Raw genomic sequence first — 23,435 nt, 5'->3', positions numbered from 1 at the left:
CATCTCCCCTCCACATCACTCTGTGATAGGCCATGATAGTCAAGCTCACTAATTGATCTGTATTTTTCTATGCCAACTATTATCGTCCCCTATCTGTCATAATCTTCATATTTTTTCTTGAACAGACTAAATTCACTTGAGAGTTCGTAGTAGAATGGTTCCAAATTCAAGAATCATCATGTAGCACCTCTGCCAAGCAGCCCATGCTAATTTGTACCAAGTACACTAGTTCAAACACCAGATTTAGCAAGCACTGGGTGTTAGAATTAATGCAATGAAAGAAGAGCATTAGACTTTCCTGACCTAACAAAAGTAGGTTATATTATGCCCAAGTAGTTTCCAAAAGAATTATGAAGTAGAAGGACATAAAATGGTGCATGAAAATATTGATTGTACTGCTTTGGTTTATATGAATATGTTTATTGAAAATCAATACACTCAATATATTATTTTGTACACTAATGTGTCTCTATTAAGGAACTTAGAGTGTAGGCATCATCTCAAAACTGCATATGTGGTCATGCTGCCACAGTAATTAGACATTGAACAATTGCTTCCCCACAATAGGAAGATAACGAAGATTTGGGGTGGGAGAATGTGAGACTGAGTAGCCACCTCCTAACCACACTTGTTTCTCTTCAAGTTGAAATGGACTGATGCTGATGAGGTTTAGCGGCAGGATTCTTGTTCCTGTGAGCACAATAACTATATAGACTGAGAAGAAAACAGAACGATTTCTTGCACTTGGGGCACTAACATCATGATGCATTGTGCACTAGTTGACCAAGGAAGCACATGCTTAAACAAGTTAGAAGCAACTTGAGGCCTGATTTATCAAAGGTATTCCTCATAAAAGTGAAAGTATTAGCATAAATTTCCAAATAAGATAGAGGAAACTACAGAATTGTAATTCGTTCCTCAGGGTAGTGTCCTAAGCCCAAAGATCTTTAGCTGCATCATCAATGACACACTGAGACACACAGAGAGAGATACATACAGAAGCTAAAGCAGTCCCTCAGGAAATGCGAAAAGACTTGAAAAGATCCGAGGTTTGGGCTGACAGGTGGCAAGTAACTCATGTCACATAAATAGCAGGCAATGACCAATAAGAGACAATCTAATCAACGCCCCTTCACATACAATGATGTTACCATCACTGAAACCCCACTATCAATATCCTGAGGGTTTCCATTGACCAGAAATTCAGCTATATTTGCTATATAAGCACAGTGGATACAAGAGCGGATCAGGGATTAGGAATACTGCAGTGAGTAACTCACCACCTGACTCTCCAAAGCCTGTCCACCATCCACAAGGCACATATCAGGGGAATGTGATAATATAGGCCTCACTTGTCTGGATGAGTGCAGCTCCAACAACAGTCAAAAAGCTTGACACCATCTAGGAGAAATCAGCCCATTTGATTGGCATCACATCTACTCCCTCCACTGCTGACTTTCAGGAGCAGTAGTCTGTACTATCTACAAGATGCATTGCAAAAATTCATCCAAGATCCTGAGACAGCACCTTCCAAACCCATAACCACAAAGGCAGCAGATACATGGGAACACCATCGCCACTGCCATACCCCTCCAAGCCACTCACCATCCTGATATAATTGCAGTTCCTTCAGTCGCTGGTCAGAATCTTCAAATTTTCTCCCTAACAGCATTGTGGGTCAACCTGCAGTACATGGACTATAGTGATGCAAGCTCACCACTTTCTTCAAGGCAATGGGGTATGGGCAATAAATGCTGGCCAGTCAGCGGGGCCCATGTCCCATGACTGAATAAAAAAATTTAAGGACTAATTATATCGGGAATTGCAAGCATTCTTACATGTCTAAGCTAAGAGACATTTCTCTGTGTTATATGAATCTTAATAATGAGAAGTCCTTCTACAGTTGAAGAATTCATCCATCGTATAAGAAGTAGGACAATAATAATCACTTCACTGCATTTCCTTCCTATTTTGTACCTTCCTCAAATACATTTTCTTGGAAAAAGGTTATTATCAAGGAACTCATGTCAAAATGAATATAACTAACAAATAATTACTGAATGAAATTCGTGATCCATCAAAAACTTTTTAAATCGATTACAAGTGCTGCAATATCTTTAACAATAGCTTCTAATATATTCACTATCACAAATGCAAAGCCAACTTTTAATTCGCTTCCAAAGTTCCATCTTCCTCCCTTTCTCTGTTTTCCTATCTAATGGAACCGTACCAAAATCTAGGGAATCCTGAAAATTAAACCTAATGCAGAGCAATCTCACTAACTACAACTTGTAAGACATCAGGATGAGGTCCATCAGGACCAGGGAACTTTTCAACATGCAGCTCCAGCAATTTGCTCACCTCCTTGGTGTTTGCAGTTATCCCAACTCACTTCCTCTAGTACCTACTTTATTATCTCTCTTCCTTTTTAAATGTTTATAGACTTCTAACGAGCTGTTTGTATATTTCTAGCTAGCTTTCTCTCATAATCTAGTTTTTCCTTCCTGTTACTCTTCTAATAATCTTTTTATTGTTCTTTATATACTGACCAATCTCATGACCTGCCTCATATCTTTGAAACAATACACTTTTTCATTAAGTTTGAGACTGTCTTTGGCTTTTTTAAGTTCAATATAGATGGTGGGTCCTACCGTGAAATTTTTTTTTCTCATTCAAATATGCCAAATTTCTATATTCTCATATATCCCCTTAAATGTCACCTCATCTCTATTGACCTATCCTTTTACATTATTAGCCAGTTCACTTATGTTAGCTCTCCTTTTGAGTCATCGTAATTGCCTTTGTTTAAATTTGAAATAGTACTCTTGGACCCACTCTTGTCTCTCTCAAACTCAATGGAAAGTCGCTACTATATAAGAGTACATTCATTTTGAGTTCATTAATTAATCCTATCTTATGCACAGTGCCAGATCTAGCGTAGCCTTCTTTTTGATTGGCTTCAGAATGTACTTTCCAAGTCCATATAACTTTCCTTATCCATGAATGTATGTAGTTTGGTGTCCAGCTTATAAGATCTAAAGCAGCTTGACCTGCAAATACTTCGAGCAGACATGTTGCCCTTTCTCTCAATGATATTGTGGAATCCCAGATGCTGCAGCTATGACACATACCTGTCCTGCTATCCTTAATGTACTTTAATGAGCTACTGAATCAAATTATTTATTTATATCTTTACTTTTTTTAGATATTTTATTGCCTTGCCACCAGTTCCAATACTATTTTTGAACTTTATGAATAGAATGGACCTTAATCACTGACCAGGTACTCACTAAACAATTAGCATCTTCCCTTATAGTACAGTAACCAATTCCTAGAGGTGAATAATTTTAGAACAACCAAAGGAGTTTCTCCTTCCACTATTCACTGTCTCCTTTACTCACCCAACTCCTAAGCACTCTGTTCAAAGTCACACTTTTACTTGATCATTGAATATCATTGTCTATCTGAGAATATCCATGCAGTGAGCTCCCATTCTTAATCTGTTACTATGAAGAATTGGCAATTGGTGGCTGAGACAAGAAGGAACAGACATGTCACCCTCTTTACACACTGGGCTTTCCACCAGTATTAACCGACCAGAAGTGTAAGAAGTAACAGCAGTACAAGCATCTGGGAAATGGATAGCTGTATAAGTATTTGACTCAATGATAAAATACTATATGATGTATTGCACTGTTCCCTTTGATGTTTGGCTGGTGTTAAGATGTTGCTTTTTTTTCTCCCTACAGAGCACCGTTGTAGTGGAGAAGTCAATGCAGGACCTGGTGAACCTAATGCACGATCTGAGCGCTTACTCTGATCAGTTCTTGAATATGGTGTGTGTGAAGCTCCAGGAGTACAAGGACACATGTACAATTGCCTACAGGTAGCAGCCAATTATGAAAGACTGACTAATATTATTCCTGTAGTTAATGTTGTTCACTGTGCGTCATTAGTAACATACATTTCTTGCTTTTCATCTTTAACTCCATTGATTAAAACACCCTTGGGTAGCCAAGACACCTTACTCATTCTTACAGGTGTCAAACGTCACTAAACAGATGTGTTTCAAGGGTAGGGGAATGTTTTTGTACTTTCCCTTTCCTTTGTATTACATTACATGTCAAACATATAGGTATGTCATTGGTCTCTGTTTCAACTGCAATTTCTGTTTAAAGAAATTCCATCTAAGTTACTTACTGGATCTGTTTATGACCAACTTATTTCTGCCCTTCTATTCTGCAATCTCAGAACTGGCGGGAACAGTTTCTCCACAATTACTCCCATCGGTCCTCAAAATAATTTTAAAATTTTGATGACAATCTTGTTTGCCTTTAGGAAGGAAGAAGTATTCCAATGTCTTCAATCTTGCTTTAGTGTAAGGGTGTGAGGACAAGAGGGGGAGAAAAGGGGGACGATAAATTAAAATGCTTTTGAGATAATGAAAGCATAATTGAAGTAACCACTCTTTCAGGTTTGTGAATGATGGTAAGTAAATATTGAAACATAAATGGAGCAGAGTACATAGGAATCGAGGACTAAATTTCAGCCAGAATAAATGAAAGGTATTTATGGTGAACTGGGACAAAATTAGACTATGATGCAAAATGAAATGAGGAAGTTCAGGGATTTAGAAACAAAGGTAAGAGTCTTTAGGTGTTGAGGCTTTTAAGACTACATCCTCTTATTGTTTCATTGAGTTGCAACTTCTAATATAGAAGTAGAAAAGTCCATTAGAGAAGCAATGAAGAAACTGAATCTCAAAATGACCTGCACTTAAGTTACAAAAAGCTTGTGTTACTTAGCTTATTTTCATTTCATAAACAAGGCCTGATTGCCCTCAAAAGATCACTACGTTGTAAATGACAGTGTAATATTTAGAATCTCTCATAAGGCTTAACACAATTTGATTATTCCATTATTGTTAAGCACTGGTTTCAAGCTCAGGTTTATACTCCAGGGCTCTTATTAAACCATTGGATTTTCCATATCAAAATCTCTTTGGCTATGAAAGCCATATTGATACTATATTCAGTTTTTTCAGTCATATTGATACTATATTCAGTCTAGGCTGGCAGATATGGTAGAGCTGCATCAAAGGTAAAACCATATATGAATAGCTTTATTCGCACATATTATTAAATAATGTGAAAAATGTGAATTTAAAATGCTGCACAAATTTTACTGAGAACAGTGTACAGCAAAGCTTTTACTCAGGGAACCAGTTTGTCGTAGGAGTCCAATTCTTTATTCCGAAAGTCTCTCAATCCTAACCATATCAGTTTGAGGTAATATCAAACAGAGGCTACAAGTTCAACTGTGGGTTGGATGCAGCATGGGGACAGCTCTTAATAGCCAATTGTGCCTGCTTCTGGGAGCATTGTTTTGAGAACAAGATTGTCAGAGGCCTGGAAGCTGGTCAACTACCCACAAGCTCAGGCACAGACAGTATACACGTCTGAAGGCCAGACTCTCGGTTCACAAATAAATGTATGGGGACAAAATTCTGCGGTTGAGGTAATATTTCAGGACAACATTCACTCAAAGAGGAAAAAGAAAACTCAAATAAACAAACTAGATTGTGTCATTTTTTGTTATTGCAGAATGTGTGGACTGTCACATTCCTTGTAGTTTCAGAACTGTTTTTGAAACAGAACTGTGTGTTATTTTGCACGCTTGACAGTTCCTAAATTAAGCTGTAGAAGGTTATAATCCACTGTTATGATTTTCAATTATTATTCTAACCTTTTGTGGCTGATTTAGGTGTTCTCAAGTCTCATCCAATAATGCATCAAGATCTGACAAAATTAGGTTTAATTTGATTATTTTCAAATTGAATTGGTTTGCTATATTTAAAACTCATAAATAGAGCAAGTAATTTGCTGCAATTACTTGTTATCACTTGATCCACTGAAAAAACCATAACTTTCACAGCCTGCAATGGAATTTTTGTACTCTTAGTGCAAATTGTATTGCACAGCTAACTAGGAATTTACCATGTGTGCAGAGTGGCATAGCTCAACTACACAGTGAAAGTGAGACTTACAGATGCTGGAGATTAAAGTTGAGAGTGTGGTGCTGGAAAAGTACAACAGGTCAGGCAGCATCTGAAGAGCAGGAGAATCAACATTTCAGACAAAAGCCCTTCATCAGGAATTATGCTGTGAGCTGAGGGGGGTGGTGAGATAAATGGGAGGGGGTGGGGCTGGTGGGAAGGTAGCTGAGAGTGCAGTCGGTAGATGGATTGGGGGTAGGTCAAAGGAGGGTGGAGCAGATGGGTGGGAAGGAAGATGGACAGGTCATGAGTGCGGTGCCAAGCTGGAATAAGGTTGGGGAGAGGGGAAATGAGGAAACTGATGAAATCTGAATTAATGCCATGGGGTTGGAGGGTCCCGAGGCGGAATATGAGGCATTCTTCCTCCAGGCGTCTGGTGGTTAGGCACTAGCGATGGAGGAAGCCCAAGACCTGCATGTCCTTGGCAGAATGGGAGAGGGAATTGAAGTGTTTGGCCACAGGGCGGTGGGGTTGGTTGGAACATGTGAACCGGAGATGTTCTCTGAAGTGCTGTGCCAGTAATGTCCTGACTCCCACTGTAGAGGAGACTGCATTGGGAGCAATGGGTACAGTAAATGACATGTGGAAGTGCAGGTAAAACTTTGATGGATGTGGAAGGCTCCTTTGGGGCCTTGGTGAGGGGTAGGTGTGGGCGCAGGTTTTGCAATTCCTGCTGTGGGAGGGGAAGGTGCTGGGAGGGAAGGGTGAGTTGGTGGGCTGCATGGACCTGACAAGGGAGTCACGCAGGAATAGTCTTTATGGAAAGTGGACAGGAGTGGGAGTGGGCTCAGCACTTCCAGCTCCAGTCGTACATCAGGTCCTAGCTCCCAGCCCCTGCCGAGTCTTCATAATCCCTCCAGATCTTCCCTTCACTGAGTATGACCGAGCAGTCCTCAGCAAAGGCCTTACCTTCATCCCCCTGTACTCCCAGATCAACAAATTCAATGCGTATTATGACATTGAACACTTCTGCCTCCGCCTCTAGGCTTACTTTTCCACCAAGACTCACTCCTACCTTCCAAAGACCCCTTCTCCCACCTCCAACACACCCCATCCATCTGGACGCCCCATGCCAGTCTCACCCCCCTCACCCCCTCCAATCTCTCACCCTCGCAAAGTGCAGCCCTCTGCTCTCTCCGCTCCAACCCAAATCTCATCATCAAACCAGTGGACGGGGAGACGGGGTAGCAGGGGGTGCAGTGGTAGTTTGGCGCACTGACCTCCACATCACTGAGGCCAGGTGCCAACTTGAAAACGTCCTCCTATTGCCCCCTTAACCACAACCTCACCTCCCATCGCCAAACCATCATCTCCCAGACTGTACACAATCTCATCACCTCAGGGGATCTTCCATCCACAGTTTCCAACCTCATAGTTCGGGAACCCCATACCTCCTACCCAAGATCCCGGCCGACCCATCGTCTCGGCCTGCTCCTGCCCCACTGAACTCATCTCCACGTACCTTGATATGTCCTATCCCTCCTAGTTCAGGAACTCTCCACATATGGTCGGGACACCAGCGACGTCCTCCACCTCCTCCAAGACTTTTGTTTCCCGGGCCCCCAATGCCTCATCTTCAGCATGGACATCCAATTCCTATACCCCTCCATCCACCATGACGAGGGCCTCCAAGCCCTCCATTTCTTCCTTTCCTGACATCCCCACCAGTCTCCTTCCACTGACGCTTCCATTCGTTTGGTTGAACTGGTCATCACCCTCAATAATTTCTCCTTTGAATCCTTCCACTTCCTCCAAACAAAAGGGGTAGCCATGGACACTTGCATAGGCCCCAGCTATGCCTATCTCTTTGTCAGTTACGTGGAACAGCCCATCTTCCACAGTTACACTGGCACCATTCCCCACCTTTTCCTCCGCTACATTAATGCCTGTATCAGCGCCACCTCATGGTCCCACAAAGAGATTAAACAGTTCATCAACCTCACCAACACGTTCCAACCCATCCTTAACTTCATCTGGACCATATCAAACATCTCCCTCCCCTTCCTGGACCTCTCCATCTCCATCAACAGTGACCGACTCAACACTGACATCTTCTACAAACCCACCGACTCCCAAGCAACTGGACTACACCTCCTCCCACCCTGCCTCCTGTAAAAATGCTATCCCTTATCCCAATTCTTCCGCCTCCACCACATCTGCTCCCAGAAGGACCAGTTCCACCACAGAACACATCAGATGGCCTCCTTCTTTAAAGACAGCAATTTCCCCTCCTACGTGGTTGACGATGCCCTCCAACGCATCTCGTCCATTTCTTGCACCTCTACCCTCAAATCCCACCCCTCCAACCACAACAAGGACAGATTCCCCCGATCCTCACCTTTCTCCCCACCACCCTCCATATACATTGCATCATCCTCCGCCACTTCTGTCACCTACAAACGGGCCCCACCACCAGAGATATATTTCCCTCCCCACTCCTACCCAGTTTCCGAAAAGACCATTCCCTCCGCAATTCCCTCGATGGATCCACGCACCTCACTTGCCACTGCAGGAATTGCAAAACCTGCACCCACAGCTCCCCCCTCAACTCTGTCCAAGGTCCCAAAGGAGCCTTCCACATCCATCAAGGTTTCACCTGCACTTCCACACGTGGTCATTTACTGTATCTGTTGCTCCCGATGCAGTCTCCTCTACATGACACCTCATGACCTGTTCTATCTGTCCATTCCTGATGAAGGGCTTTTGCCCGAAATGTTGATTCTCCTGCTCCTTGGATGCTGCCTGACCTGCTATGCTTTTCCAGCACCACACTCATAGCTCAATAATACGTCTGGTGTATTTCATAGAATTAAAGCTGTTGAACACTTTCACCAAAGACATCCAAGTTCCATTATGTGAATTCACTGGTAGGGCACAATCCCATGGTTCCCTTATTCAGAGCTTTTGAACAAAGAACAGTACACAGAACAACATAAATTTTTCAGATTTAGTACACCCAATAAAAGTTGTGTCCCTATGATAAAGCCAGTTTGTAATACAACAATCTTGTGTTTGAGCAGCATTTAGACCCTGAATGGTTCCAAAGTCTGGAATTGGAGATCTTGGGAATAATGTAGCCATGTCACATGAGCAGGACAAACAGACACTTTTTGTAGGGAGCAAGCAATGATGGACCAGCACAGCTTTTAAAGTAGGACAGGAGGAAACATAATGCATGTTGGGTCAGGAAACAGAATGAAATTACCTTTTTATTATCTTTTTGGGGAATGAGGTTGCAGGGTGGCTTTGAATATTGGTGTTAATTTGACTGTCAAACTCCTCAAGAACCCTTCTAATGCCTTAGATCTTGCTGTACAATTTGACCTTCCTTTCCCAAGGAACAGAAAAGAAATTCTGCCTAGGAACACTTTAATGATTATGTCTGGAACAGCATCCCATTAAACTAAATACTGAAATCACACGCTCTCAGTCTATCATCCTTACCAAATCACTGAACAGCATGGAATCCTAGATTTGCTAGAGGTGTCTCGTTAAGCCTCTGGAACATTCCGACAAAGCCACCTGAAGTTCATCGTGAGAAATCATTAACATCACCAAATCACAAATAATGACATCGTTCATTGTGCTGGGTGCAACAGCAAGGAGATTCCTCCCATCTCTCTGGGAGGGGAACACTGCAGCTGACTGACATTTGCAATAGCAAGGATTAAAATCTGATTCAGTATGCTTAGAGGACCAGCAACAGGAAACTTACAACATGCTCACAGGATTCCCAAAGGTAATGTAGCTGCAGATGTTTTCCCAGACATTATCAACAAGTGTTAATGTGGGAAAATATGGAATTATGCACTGTAGTAGTGAGATTAAAAGAACTGAATATTATTTAAATGGAGAAAGCTGCAGCACATAGATTCGGAAGCAGCATTGCCCCTTTATTTTATTTTCAGCCTGACAGACTTCTAAGGTACATGCACAGAAAAGACTTATTGGTCTGTAAGTCAATGCTTTAATCTATGTTGGCACACCAATAGCCATACTGTTTAGAAGGAACATCGTTTGGGAACCTGTACCAAAAATAAAAAGTGCTGGTGATCACAGTGGGTCGGGCAGCATCCATGGAGAGAAAGTAAGTTAGCGTTTTGAGTCTAGATGACTGTTCATCAGAGATACATGCACATTCCAGCATCTGCAGTAATTTGCTCCTACATTGTTCTCGTGCACAAATCACAAAAAGCTGTTGTGCAAGCTTAGCAGGTAATGGAGAAGGCAGACAGAATGATGCCCTTTATTTCAAAGGGAAAGGGGTATAAAAATAAGACAGTCTTGCTAAAACTATACACCTGAAAGACTATACACCTCACGCCTGAAAAACTGTGAACAGTTTTGATCCCCTCTTCTAAGGAAATATGTACTGTCGTTGGAGGCAGTCCAAAGAACATTCCCAAGGTTGATCCTGGGCATGGAGGATTCGCTGATGAGGCAGGATTGTGTAGGTTGAGCCTGTACTCATTGAACAGTGAGAGACAACCTTATTGAAACACATACAATTCTTAGGCTGCATGACATGTCACATGTAGAGAGCTTGTTTCCCCTTGTGGGTGAGTCTCGCACCAGAAGCATCATATCCGAATGAGGAGCGCCCCCCCCCCCCCCCCCATTTTAAACATAAGTGAGGAGGAATTTCTTCTTTGAGGACAGTGAATTTATGGAATTGTTTATCTTAGTGTCTGGGTCATTAAATGTATTCAAGACTGAGATAGATTTTTAATGCATTAGGAAGTTAAACGTCTTCAGGTAAAGGCAGGAAAGTGGAGTTGAGGATGAATCAGGTCAGCCATAATCTCATTCATTGTTGGGGCAGACTCAATATGTTGAGTGGCTTACTTCTGTTCCTACATCTTATGGGCATACCATCTTATGGATATCCAGTTCTGTAGATACCCATCCAGATCTCACATCAGATTCTGCAGTCATGAGAAGTCATGCAGAAGACACAGTAGTCATTTACAGTTGGGACATATTAATACAGATTAACCTGTGACCATTATTCACTACGCATTGACAATATAAGGTACTTCAATTTACATAGTGCCTTTTGTAGCCCCAGGACTTGCAAAGCACTTCCCAAAGAGGCCATGAGAAAGATTCCCCACAAGACCTTGGAGCCCTGAGAATGAGGCCATCTCTCTCCCAAGGGCTGTTCAGCTGTCTGCTTCTCAGATCTCAGGTGGCTTTCAGACCAAATGTAAGAATAGTTCAGAGAAAAAAAGGTGCTTGGTTACAAGGAATGTGGTTAAAGAAGGCAGCAGGTGATGTTTGTGTAAATAGCATGAAGAAATCGAGATATACAGCCTCAAGGAGTACTTGGTGTTTTGTTTCCTTCAGAACAGTTGTGAACAGGTTCTTACTTTTGAAATGTAGCCATTTTTGTAATGTTAAAAACACTGCAGCGTCTCCACTAAACTATACTATTAATCTGATCAAATAATCTTTTGCTTCTAACGTTGTTGGTTGAGGGATATTAACCATGCACAAATCAGTCACAAGAACCGTAGGGTGTTAATGTGATATGAATAGACTCATATTAGGAATATACTGTGCAGAGATAAGAGGAAGGCTGTTACTGATACTCAGGGTTTCTCATTAGTGAGTAAATAGATGTTATTACACACACTTGTTGAAGGGAAATTAACCAGATTTTGAATGTATTGTTAGAATTGTATTATTGCTAGGAGGATGTAATTAAAAAGAAACAAACACTGGTGTTGCTTGGGGACTTTGTTAATCTTGTATTCCTAAGGATAGCTTAAGCCGTCAGAAATACCCACTTATGACTTATTGAGGAGGCACTACCATATGAATTAAATGTTGCACTTGATACTTATAACCCATTACATGCAGATATATTTATTTACCCATACTTTATAGACATCTATAAGGGAATGATGCTTGTTAAACATTATGTCGTGTATCCACAAACATTACCTGGGCATTTGAGCAACAAACAGAAGACAGTGTTGAGGTAAGGGGAGGGTCATTTACAGGATGGCAACCTGTAACTAGTGGTGTGCCACAAGGATCAGTGCTGAGGCTGAAAATCTTTACAGTACATGCATTAAGGACTTGGATGAGGTATTTAATTGATGTCGAAGGTTTAATAATGAGGGGCCATAATTTAGAGCAGGAAATTTAGAGAAAATTTGAGGAAAGATATTTTCACCCAGAGGATAGTGAGAACCTGGAATGCACTGCCTGGAGTAGAAGCACAAAACCTCATAGCCTTTAAAAGGTACATGAATGAACACTTGAAAACTCAAAACATTCAAGGCTATGGGCCAAGTGCGGGCAAATAGGATTGGTGTGGATAGATCAATGCAGACTCAATGGGCCAAAGAGCCTTTTCTCTCCTGCTCTGAAATAATCAGGAGCCTCTCAGAACCCATTCTCAACTGTCCTCAAGGTAACAAAACACCAAGTATTCCTTGACACTCTATATCTAGTGATTTCTTCAAGCTATTTACACAAACATGACCTGCTGCCTCCTTTAACCACACTCCTTGTAACCAGGCACTTTTTTTCTCAAAACTAATCTTACATTTAGTATGAAAGCCACCTGAGAGCTGAGAAGCAGACAGCTGAACCACCCTTGGGATAGAGATGGCCTCATTCTCAGGGCTCCAAAGTATTGTGGAGAATCTTTCTCGTGGGCTCTTTGGCAACCTGAGTCCACAACATCGAATGTTTCCACAGAGAGATAACTGAAGAGCTCTTTTGTGCAGAAAAAAGTCTTATTGTGCACGTACACCCAATGTTTCACAGATATTAAGAGCACAAATTGACTGGATCATTCATAAGGCAGTGAGTAGGTTTGCAGATGTTCTTACAGCTGTCAACTTTTCCCAGGCTGCGGTGCAATGATGTCGAGTACCCCTCAAACTTGACACAAAATAAGACTGTGGTCTTCATAGCTGTCTCAGAAATCTGCTACACATGCTCACAGGCTTTGCAAAATCTGTAAGCGTGTTTTATCCACTGCTGACATCCCTCAACTCCTGGCAGAATCCCTGAAGTCATCATTGGTGATCTGTACTTGGGCAATGATACTTCGTGGCTTCCATTCAATTACATTCGGCTCCACTTATGCATCTTTACACTCTAGTTTGTTTGTACTCTATTTGCCATGTGCTAATTCCTCACCTGACTATCTGCAATCCTCCCCTACCTAATGCAGCTTTTATCTCTGAATGATTGGAAGGAATAAATGATGTTGGACTTCGCCAGTACCTCCAGATGTTGAGGAGACTGTAGCTGCTTGAATATCATCATCCTGTTCTAAGCTTTGGCTTGCAATCTCAGTCAGAAAGGACAATTCTATTGCCTTGAGCCTACATGAGCATTATTCTTGCTTGAACAAATGTTTTGTGGATTCTTCTGAGGAATGTAGTTGCTGGTGGATATAACAGATATAATCACAATAGAAAGTATACAAATTCACTGGAGGCACATTGATTCCCATATCTTTATATCAGGCCAGATTTGATTCCAGTGATTCAGTGTTTCATTTTCCTGCTGAGTTTGTGTGCAGATGTCTGTTGATCCTTGCCCAGTTGCCCTCCCATTTCATTTCCTGACATTATGTACCATCTCCTCCTGTTGCAGTGTTGAATAACATTAATTGGTTGCATGATATCCAGATCCCACAGACGCAATCTGCCCTGTTTCTTGGAGAGAATGGTAATAATGGGAAGTGGAAAAGAACAGGGACACAAGATGTGAGACTTGCAAGTGCTCATGTGCATCAAAGAAGATACATGAGACGAGTCAGATAAAACCATTTCTAAATTTTCTAGGCCAAGGAACATTGTACCAAATGATCACACCAAATGAATAGGGTTATGCTTCGTTGTATTACTTTCCTGTTATTCAGTTAATGAAGCATGTACATTTGAGGCCATTAAACCTCTCTTGACGTTGTAAGGCAATCCTTGGACCATCGAGGTTCCTACTGCAATCACAACCACCTCCTTGCACATGGTCAGCATACAGCTTTTAATGCTTTCTTTCCAGGGGTTCTAACAATACAATTACTTCGCTCTCTGACTTCTGTCAGCAGAACCTTAACATCAGCCACAAAAGCATTTTGAGGCTCACTTTTCTTAATGAGTGAAAGTTTCAGTCCACTGCCAGTGCAAAGGAGAATCAGGTATTTACAGGGAGAAATGCCTGATTTTGAAATCAGCAGCCATTTCCAGTGTGTTCTTCAGTGTTGAATTCATAATTGGACTAAGTGTAGGTTGGCTCAGTTGGCTGGGCACCCAGTTTGCGATGTGATACCAACAGCACGAGTTCAATTCCCATACTGATTGAGATTAACATGAAGGTCCCACCTTCCCACCCTTGCCCTTTGCATAAAATGTGTTGACCCTCAGGTTAAGCTCACCAGGTTGACCCTCAAGTTAAGTCTGTCTCTCTAATGAGAGAACAGACTATGGTTCTCTGAGACTAGTGAATAATTGAATAGTGCATGACTTATCGAAGCAAAGCAAATCTTATAACAATTCTCAGTTCCACACCTTAGTCTGGTTTTGGACTTAATCAAAGATGACAATACAGTAACACTCAGCTCATACTCAACTACTTGTTGTTGTACTTACATGTACATAGGTGTATTTGGTATGATGTTCACTCTTGGAGAAAGTGAGGACTGCAGATGCTGGAGATCAGAGTCGAGGATGTGTGGCTGGAAAAGCTGACCTGCTGATGATGTTCACTGTGCCATCTTAACAATTATGAAGCTGAAGGAACTTTGTTTTACTTATTTTTATACCTCATCTGTCTGCACTGTGTTCAAAATGAGAACTCCAAAGTGGTAAAACTGTCCTGAAACTCTGTAGCTCCTCTCCATTTGCATCACAAGCTGTGTTGCAACTCTGTGAACCACATTTCAAAAGCAATTCCTACAAATTGGTCTTTTTAATTATAATCAATCTGCCTTTTCATCTATCTCGAAGTAGTAAGTTAAATGTTATTTTAGTTCTAATGTGATAGAGCTTTTCTTCCATTGACTAACTTTTTCAACAAGCTTTAAATTGCTCACTGCTCAATATCCACGACTGAGAGAATTTGACCCAAATTTACAAAATGTAATGATATAAAAGTATCCTAGCACCTTACTTAATTTCACTAATAACATTAAATTTGTACATCTGATTAGAAGTTATTCACTGTATTTTAATATCTATCCCAAATATCTGTCTATTTTCTGCACTGTGAAACCCTGACAGGAGAAAGTGAGGACTGCAGATGTTGGAGTGATCCTTGTGGAGGGAACAGGAGAGCTGCTTCAAGGAAGGCATCCTTGCAAAATGATTCACAGGAATTTTCATTCCTGAAGAAGGGCTTATGCTCGAAACGTCGATTCTCCTGTTCCTTTGATGCTGCCTGACCTGCTGCGCTTTTCCAGCAACACATTTTTAAACCCTGACAGGTTTGTTGAGCAACTTCAACTGCATAGGTGGGAGCCAAGAAAGGACATGTCAAAGCAAAACTTCCAGCTTCAACAGGACGTCTTGACAGTGGTGTGTAATATGTATGAGAATGGTCCTCACCAAGGGAGTGGTAGGTTTGACTGAGTGAAGGACAAGACCACGGGTGGTTTCCTTCAGTTGTCTGATCTCTGCTCCATTTGCAGCTGCAGTCGATATACAGACACATTGCTACTGTTTGATTAAACCTTCAAAGTTGAAGAAACAAATTCTATTGATAACTCAAGAAGTCCTGTTTACGTTTACAAATTACAAACAAGATTTGGTTCTCAGCTGCAACTATTTTAGCATGGCATTCTTGGGTTATAGTGAAATTCTAGGTAAAAATATGGACTGCAGATGCTGGAGATCAGAGTCAAGATTAGAGTGGTGCTCGAAAAGCGCAACAGGTCAGGCAGCATTCGAGGAGGAGGAAAATCAATGTTTCGGGCAGGAGCCCTTCATTAGGAATTCTGTCAATTGTAATGAATTAGTTTAGATTAGATTACATTACAGTGTGGAAACAGTCCCTTTGGCCCAGCAAGTCCACACCGACCCGCCGAAGCGCAACCCACCCATACCCCTACATTTACCCCTTACCTAACACTACGGGCAATTTAGTATGGCCAATTCACCTAACCTGCACATCTTTGGACTGTGGGAGGAAACCGGAGCACCCGGAGGAAACCCACACAGACACTGGGAGAACGTGCAAACTCCACACAGTCAGTCGCCTGAGGCGGGAATTGAACCCAGGTCTCTGGCGCTGTGAGGCAGCAGTGCTAACCACTGTACCACCGTGCCGCCCACAATTCTCTCAAAGTTGAACAGATGGTCGACATGTAGCTTGTTTGAGAATACAGGAGGAGAAAGTGAGGACTGCAGATGCTGGAGATCAGAGCTGAAAATGTGTTGCTGGAAAAGCGCAGCAGGTCAGGCAGCATCCAAGGAACAGGAGAATCGACGTTTCGGGCATAAGCCCTTCTTCAGGAATACAGCCAAGTTGTAAATAATAATTTGAATAAACACAAGAAAGCAAACTTTAATACTGTCACTCTAATCCATTATGTGCCATTGAGGATATTACCATTTGAAGTGATATTCTCCTCAGATTGATATACTCTCAATCTCCTATCGTAACCCCAATTGAAAGAATTCAACCACTTTCCATGTACAAAGTTTTAACACCTATGTTGTCCCACTCTCTTCCACCTTGAATCATGCTCTGCATTGACCTTGTTTTCTTTTATTTAAAAAAAGTCTGCTGAATTTTAGTTAAGTCATTAACATTAAAGCTTCTGCTTCACTGATATTCCCTGGCATTACTTAAGTTTGGGATTTAATTGTAGGAAATAGATTTGTTTAATATCGCACCAGCATGTTAAAACAAGACTCAAACCAAGGGCCATAATTACAATAATCCAATAGCTGTGATGGGTATGAGTAAGATTGAATGTAGATCTCTGCTGGTCTCTAAAATGGCTGATGTTTTCTCCAACCAATCTAAGTCACTTGGAATCAACCGGCATGTTGTTTTGATTTTAAGTAGATCTTCCAAGACTGATGAAAGTATGTCCATATAAATGTGGGCGGCACGGTGGCACAGTGGTTAGCATCTCTGCCTGACAGCGCCAGAGACCCGGGTTCAATTCCCGCCTCAGGCGACTCTCTGTGTGGAGTTTGCATATTCTCCCTGTGTCTGCGTAGGTTTCCTCCGGATGCTCCGGTTTCCTCCCACAGTCCAAAAATTTGCAAGTTAGGTGAATTGGCCATGCTAAATTGCCCATAGTGTTAGGTGAAGGGGTAAATGTAGGAGAATGGGTCTGTGTGGGTTATGCTTCGGCGGGTCGGTGTGGACTTGTTGGGCCGAAGGGCCTGTTTCCACACTGTAAGTAATCTAATCTAATCTAAATCTGAAGCACCAAGTGAATTGTTTAGAATTGTTTGTTTCTGTGTAGGAGTGTGATTGATGGGAGCGGCTCCAAAAACACTGAAGAGACTTGACACCATCACACACTAAGTAGCCCATTTGAGCAATGCGTCATAGCATTCCCTCCCTCAATGACCAATGCATAGTGGCAAGCTCTTTCAAGACCACCGTGTCACCTTTACCATCTCAAGGCAGCAGATGGATGGGAAAACTGCAACGTGCAGGCTCACTTCGAAACTACACATCACTGTGACTTTGGAATACATCTCCGTTACTTAATAGTTATTGGGTGAAATCCTGCGACTCCTTTCCTTAACAGCATTCTGGGAGATCCAACATGCAAATGGACAAGGTGGCAGGCTGTGCACTCTGATACTTCCAAGTATGCCATCCGTTTGTAGAAAACCAATTGATTGACTAGTTGGCTTGGTCTGAACAAGCTGAGGTATATACAGTGAGATTTGTGGTGTTCCTTATATAAAATAGTCTGGCTACATTCCTGTTGCTGTTTTCACATGATTAAAGGCTATTGGGTGAGATAGTGAAGACTGCCAGTACTCATTGCTCCATCATTAGCCCCCATCCTTAGGAGGTAATTCAGGGGTAAAGAATTAAGGTTTAGGTAAAATATCCCCAGTTACTATTTTTGTCAAGTTTATCAAGTCCAATTCTTTCCTTTACACTGTGCAATGCCAGCATGCTGTATTTTAATAAATTAATTATGCTTTACCTTTGCAGCAGCTGATGAAGAACGAAAAAAGAATGATTGTAGTTAAGGGTTAAGTCAACTGACACTCAATTCCAAAATATTCCAAATGCAGAGCTGAGGACATTTTCTGTTTCAAAAACCTCTGATCTGGCATTGTTGACTGAATGGGATTTGATTTGTATTCCCTTCTTGGCAAACTGTGTTCTCCTGTTGTAACTGTCATCAAGGCTCAGTGTAGACATCTGAGTTTCCTTCATTCTTAGCCTAGCTGCCAAATTGTGTATTCGCCAGGACCCATGTCCCGGGACTGTCAGCAGATCTTTTGGCTGACTAAATAAATGGGAAATCATATGAAATCATGCTCCACCAGTGGCAGGTGTTACATGAATAAAAAGCACTGAACCGCTTCAGTCTGGGCTCTTTCCCATTGATATTATGTCACCTGATCAGGTGCCATAGTTAGTTTTACCCCCCTGGAGACAAAGGGTAAATAGCTGAACAGATGGTTTCATCTGTGGGCTTCTGGGCACAAGGCCGAGCAGAGAAGAAGGATGTAGGTTTTCAGTTAATAATTCACTTAATTTATTCTCTGAAATTGAACTAGAAGTCATAACATCCTTCAGAGGGAGAGGGGAAGCAAATTCAGTATTTCATGCATGTGAAGGTCCCTGTAATGTTATACAGGACTGTGAATATCTATCCACTGTATAAAATAATAAGTGTGAATAAACCACAATAGAAAATAAATTAATACAGCTTAATGCCAAAAGAATTCAAGAATATTTTCTGACAACAAAATTTTGAAAATGTTTGAATTCTTGAAACCATATGGGCAATTTGGAAAAAATACACTTATGTAAAGTTGAAACCTATGAGTGGAGAGACATTAAGACTGGACTAAAATTTGAACTGCAGTGTCACAGATTGAGGATTATGCATCCAATGTTGTAGGAATGGGGAAAGAGAGTTCTGGGAGTACATGGAATTTAAATTTTGAAGATTTTACAGGAGACTTGGGGGAGTGTGAAACTTAGGTGAAGAATATAGCAGAAGAGGAGATGGAGGGGAGAGTTTGCCCTTGATAAAGAATTGAGAGAGAAAGTATGTGGGAGAATGTTAAACAGGACACTGGAGATCCAGAAGTAAGGACAGAAACGCATTATGGAATTAGATTTATGAATTTGGTGGCAAAATTTATTAAATGTAATTAATTGAATAATATTTGAAATCTTGAAATACTATAGATTGCTTTTCTAATTTGCAAACTCAGACATTCATACCCTTTACTTATATAACATTACATAGTGCACAGTACTATGCCAATGTCAGGAGCTTTGTATAGTACTCGCAGTAAAATTATATTTCAACAGTCCACTGCCACCAAGGAGTAATAGTTTTTGATGTCTTGTAAAAACAAGTTTTAACATGCTGACAAATCCTACAGTGATGAGGTGCCAGTGTTGGACTGGGGTGGACAAAGTTAAAAATCACACAACACCAGATTATAGTCCAACAGGTTTATTTGGAGTACTAGCTTTCGAAGCACAGCTACTTTGTCAGGTAGCTAGTGGGGCAGGATCGTAAGACACAGAATTTATAGCTTAGGACCATAGCTTCATGCAACTGATATGATATATTGAACAAACCTAGATTGCTGTTAAGTCTTTCATCTTTTAGAATAGGTTGCAGTTTTCGATTCATTAATATGTAAATTCAAGAACTACTTTCAAGTCACGTTCCCAAGATAACTTAAGGTTTTATTTAAAAAAGGTGACATTTCAGCTCAGGCGATGTATTAAAGGTGTGAGGTTAGAATCTACCTATACTCCAGTCTTGAATTAGATGTGTCCTGCTTCCAAAATAGGATTTTATTAAATATCTCATGGATTGACTGTCTGCAGGTTGTGTGCTTTTTGAACAAAATTGAATGTATCTGCAAATACAATTCTGCAAATCCAAATTCACCCCATTGACTTGTCTTTAAAAGGTGAAAGACTTAACAGTAATCTATGTTTGTTCAGTATATCATTTCAGTCACATGAAACTACGATCTTGTGCTATAAATTCTGTCTTATGATCTTGCCCCACTAGTTATCTGATGAAGGAGCAGTGCTCTGAAAGCTGGTAGTTCCAAATAAACTTGTTGGTCTATAACCTGGTGTTGTAAAATCCTACAGTGAGCTTGTAAGTTGATGTTTGAACCAACGTCAGTAGCTTATTACTTCTCTGCCAATAGCATACAGAATTAGTCCTTGCCAACAAATGCATTGATATTTTGGCTATATCGGTTTGACTGTACTACATTTAACTGTTTCAGTTATCAAAAGGAATGTTAATAATCCTGAAAAAAACACAGAATGCTGGAGGAACTCAGCAGGTGTGGCAGCATTTGTGGAGAAACAGAGTTAATGTTTTGAGTCCAGTGTGAGCTGCAATTCACAAAATCTGAAGAAGAGTCATAATGGACTTGAAACATTAACTCTGTTTCTCTCTCCACAGATTTTGCCAGAACTATGGAGTTTCCCCAGCATTCTCTGCTCGTTTCAGATTCCAGCACCTGCTATATTTTGCTTTTATTCGAGCTGATAATTCTGATCTACTCTGTTGCTTTTTATCCTCTACTATATAACATAAATTCCATTCACTCAGTGGTCAGATCCTCTGCCCCAGCAGCTCAGTATTTCAAGTCTGAATTAGATTTCTCTTCTCACAGTGAGTGATAACTGTGTTGGGATTGTCATTCTATTTAATGATGGAGACCTGTTTTAGGATGAGTACATTAGTACACTTAAGTTACATTTCATTATGTTCAGCAACAACAATCAACTATGATCTGACCAGAACAGAATGCTCATTTCTTCCATCATATGTAAGGCTAGGTGAAAGTGAGGACTGCAGATGCTGGAGTTCGGAGCTGAAAATGTGTTGCTGGAAAAGCGCAGCAGGTCAGGCAGCATCCAAGGAGCAGGAGAATCGACGTTTCTCCTGCTCCTTGGATGCTGCCTGACCTGCTGCGCTTTTCCAGCAACACATTTTCAGATCATATGTAAGGCAACCACTTGTTAATCTACTGAAATAGAAAATAATTCATTGGCAGATAAATATTATAATAAATGTAATGTTGGAAGTAGTATGGTTATCACTGGATACTGATGAAAGAGTTTCAAACTTTTTTTTTGCTCATCATTTCTTTCCCACAACACATCCTTTCTTGGCTGGGTAGAACTTTACTGCTGGAGATATCCTGTGCCACTTTCCCCATGTCATGAATAGCGTGTGTGTGCCTGGACTTTGATTTTTAGCAGGTTATTTATACAAAATAGATATTGATGTCAATACATTCACACTTTGGATAAGTAATCAGTGGATAGTTTTCAGAGATGAGAGATGATTTTGCTCTATCTGACCAATGCTGATTAATGCACCGATCACCAGTAATGTGGGTGGTTAAATTGAACCTTTCAATGTCCTATTCTCCAACTTAATTATTAAGTTATGAGATGAACTGCTTAGGAATTGAATAACAATTACTGTTTGAAAACTTTCTGCCAAGTTGATGTTGGTACACTACCTGTGGGAACAAATATAAAGGCATTTCTACTCCCACACAGGTTTCAGCTAATTTTCCTGATCTTTCCTCTTAAAGAGCCATATGGTATTTCCAAGTAAAATTAACAGAGTTTCCAGAACAATGTTCACTGTAAATCAGAGAATATGTTTCTTTGGTAACAACAAATCTTTTTGCAGAGATACATTGTTTGTTTATTATGTAATGTTATTTCCCCATGAGGATTTTCACAGGTAAAGATGAGAAAAACAATGGTTTCTCCTCTTCTATTTAACTGTTTGTTTATTCATCTCACACTCTGATTCTTTGTTTTCTCTTCTTTACCTTTGTCCTTGACTTTTCTGTCTCAGTCTCTCTGTGACACCCACACATTTTTTTATTGTCTCTGTACCTTTGGGCATAGCCAATTTACGTTCCCAGTTTTTCTTTATGTAGCAACACAACTAAGTCCATCACTTAAAGAGGGACAAGTGATGATCACTGTGGCTGAGGTTCAACTGCCTCAAAACTCAAGCGAAAACCTGGTGCTAAACTGTAGTTCTATGATGAAAGGCTTCATTATATTTTCACAGTATAGGGGTCTCATGTTCATTACTGGCTGTTAATAAAAATGTGCATTGGCTTTATAAATAGAAGCCTAAAATGCAAAAGCAAGATTATACTAAACCTTTACAAATCCTTGTTTCGGCCTCCAGTGCAATTGTTGTGGAATACGGTTCTGGGCATTGCACTTTAGGGAGGCTGTCAAGGTCTTGCAGGGAAATTTAGTACAGTCATGAAAGGAATGAGGAGGCTTAGTTATGTGGACAGATCAGAACAACCATAACTATTTTCCTTGGAACATAAACAAGAAATAAAAGATTTCCATTCATATGTGGCTTTTCACTATTACCAGATATCCCAAGTACTTTACAATTAAATAATTTGAAGCATAGTCACACTGGTAATGTAGGATTTGTGACAGACAGCTTTCAAACAGCAGGCTCCGAAAGGAGCAAACTGCTAATGACCAAATATTCTGTGTTTGTTTTGTTTTTTGTGGCTTGAACACTGAGGATACAAAGCCTCAGTTAAATGTCTAATCTGGAAGACAGTATCAACCCAGATTGGTGTACTTATGTTCTGAAATAATGTTTGAGATCTCAACTTTCTAACTTGAAAGCAACTGAGCCATGTCTGTCAAATGTAGAGTAAGAGGAGATCCATAAAGGTGTTAGTAATTGTGAGGAACTCTCACTGGAATGAGAATAAGTAATCAGCGGACAAAATTAGGCAATTCGCAAAAAAAGAGGAGGAACTGGAGGGGTGGAAGGTATTGCTAGAAATAGTGTTTGGAGTAGATGCAGTTGATGTTATGTTTGAAAAGCAAATATGTGTGGTGCTTTGGAAAAAGATCTAGGGAGAGGGAATAATTGCATACACTTTGAAGAAGCTGACACAGGCCTCTTTCTCTACTGTTTATTTCCATTAAACAAAGAAAATAGGAGCAGAAAGAATCCATTCCACTTCAAACATGCTCCACCATTCAATATGATCATGGCTGATCATCCAACTCAGTACCCTGCTCCCACTTTCTGCTTGTACTAACTATATCTAAGCTGAAAAATGTGTTGCTGGAAAAGCGCAGCAGGTCAGGAGGCATCCAAGGAGCAAGGGAATCGACGTTTCGTGCATAAGCCCTTCTTCAG

General features: G+C 40.8%; 1 protein-coding gene across 1 annotated transcript in view; it reads left to right on the top strand.

Moving 5' to 3' along the window:
- exoc4 (exocyst complex component 4) overlaps positions 1 to 23,435 on the top strand; it is a 571,126-nt gene that overhangs the window by 445,099 nt on the left and 102,592 nt on the right. The window contains exon 11 of the mRNA XM_043714034.1: positions 3,750 to 3,886. Within this exon, the coding sequence (XP_043569969.1) occupies positions 3,750 to 3,886 (137 nt within the window). The remainder of the gene's footprint in view (positions 1 to 3,749; positions 3,887 to 23,435) is intronic.

The sequence above is a fragment of the Chiloscyllium plagiosum genome, chromosome 23 (assembly GCF_004010195.1).
Source record: "Chiloscyllium plagiosum isolate BGI_BamShark_2017 chromosome 23, ASM401019v2, whole genome shotgun sequence".
NCBI lineage: Eukaryota > Metazoa > Chordata > Chondrichthyes > Orectolobiformes > Hemiscylliidae > Chiloscyllium > Chiloscyllium plagiosum.
This window is presented reverse-complemented; position numbering and strand designations above follow the sequence as displayed.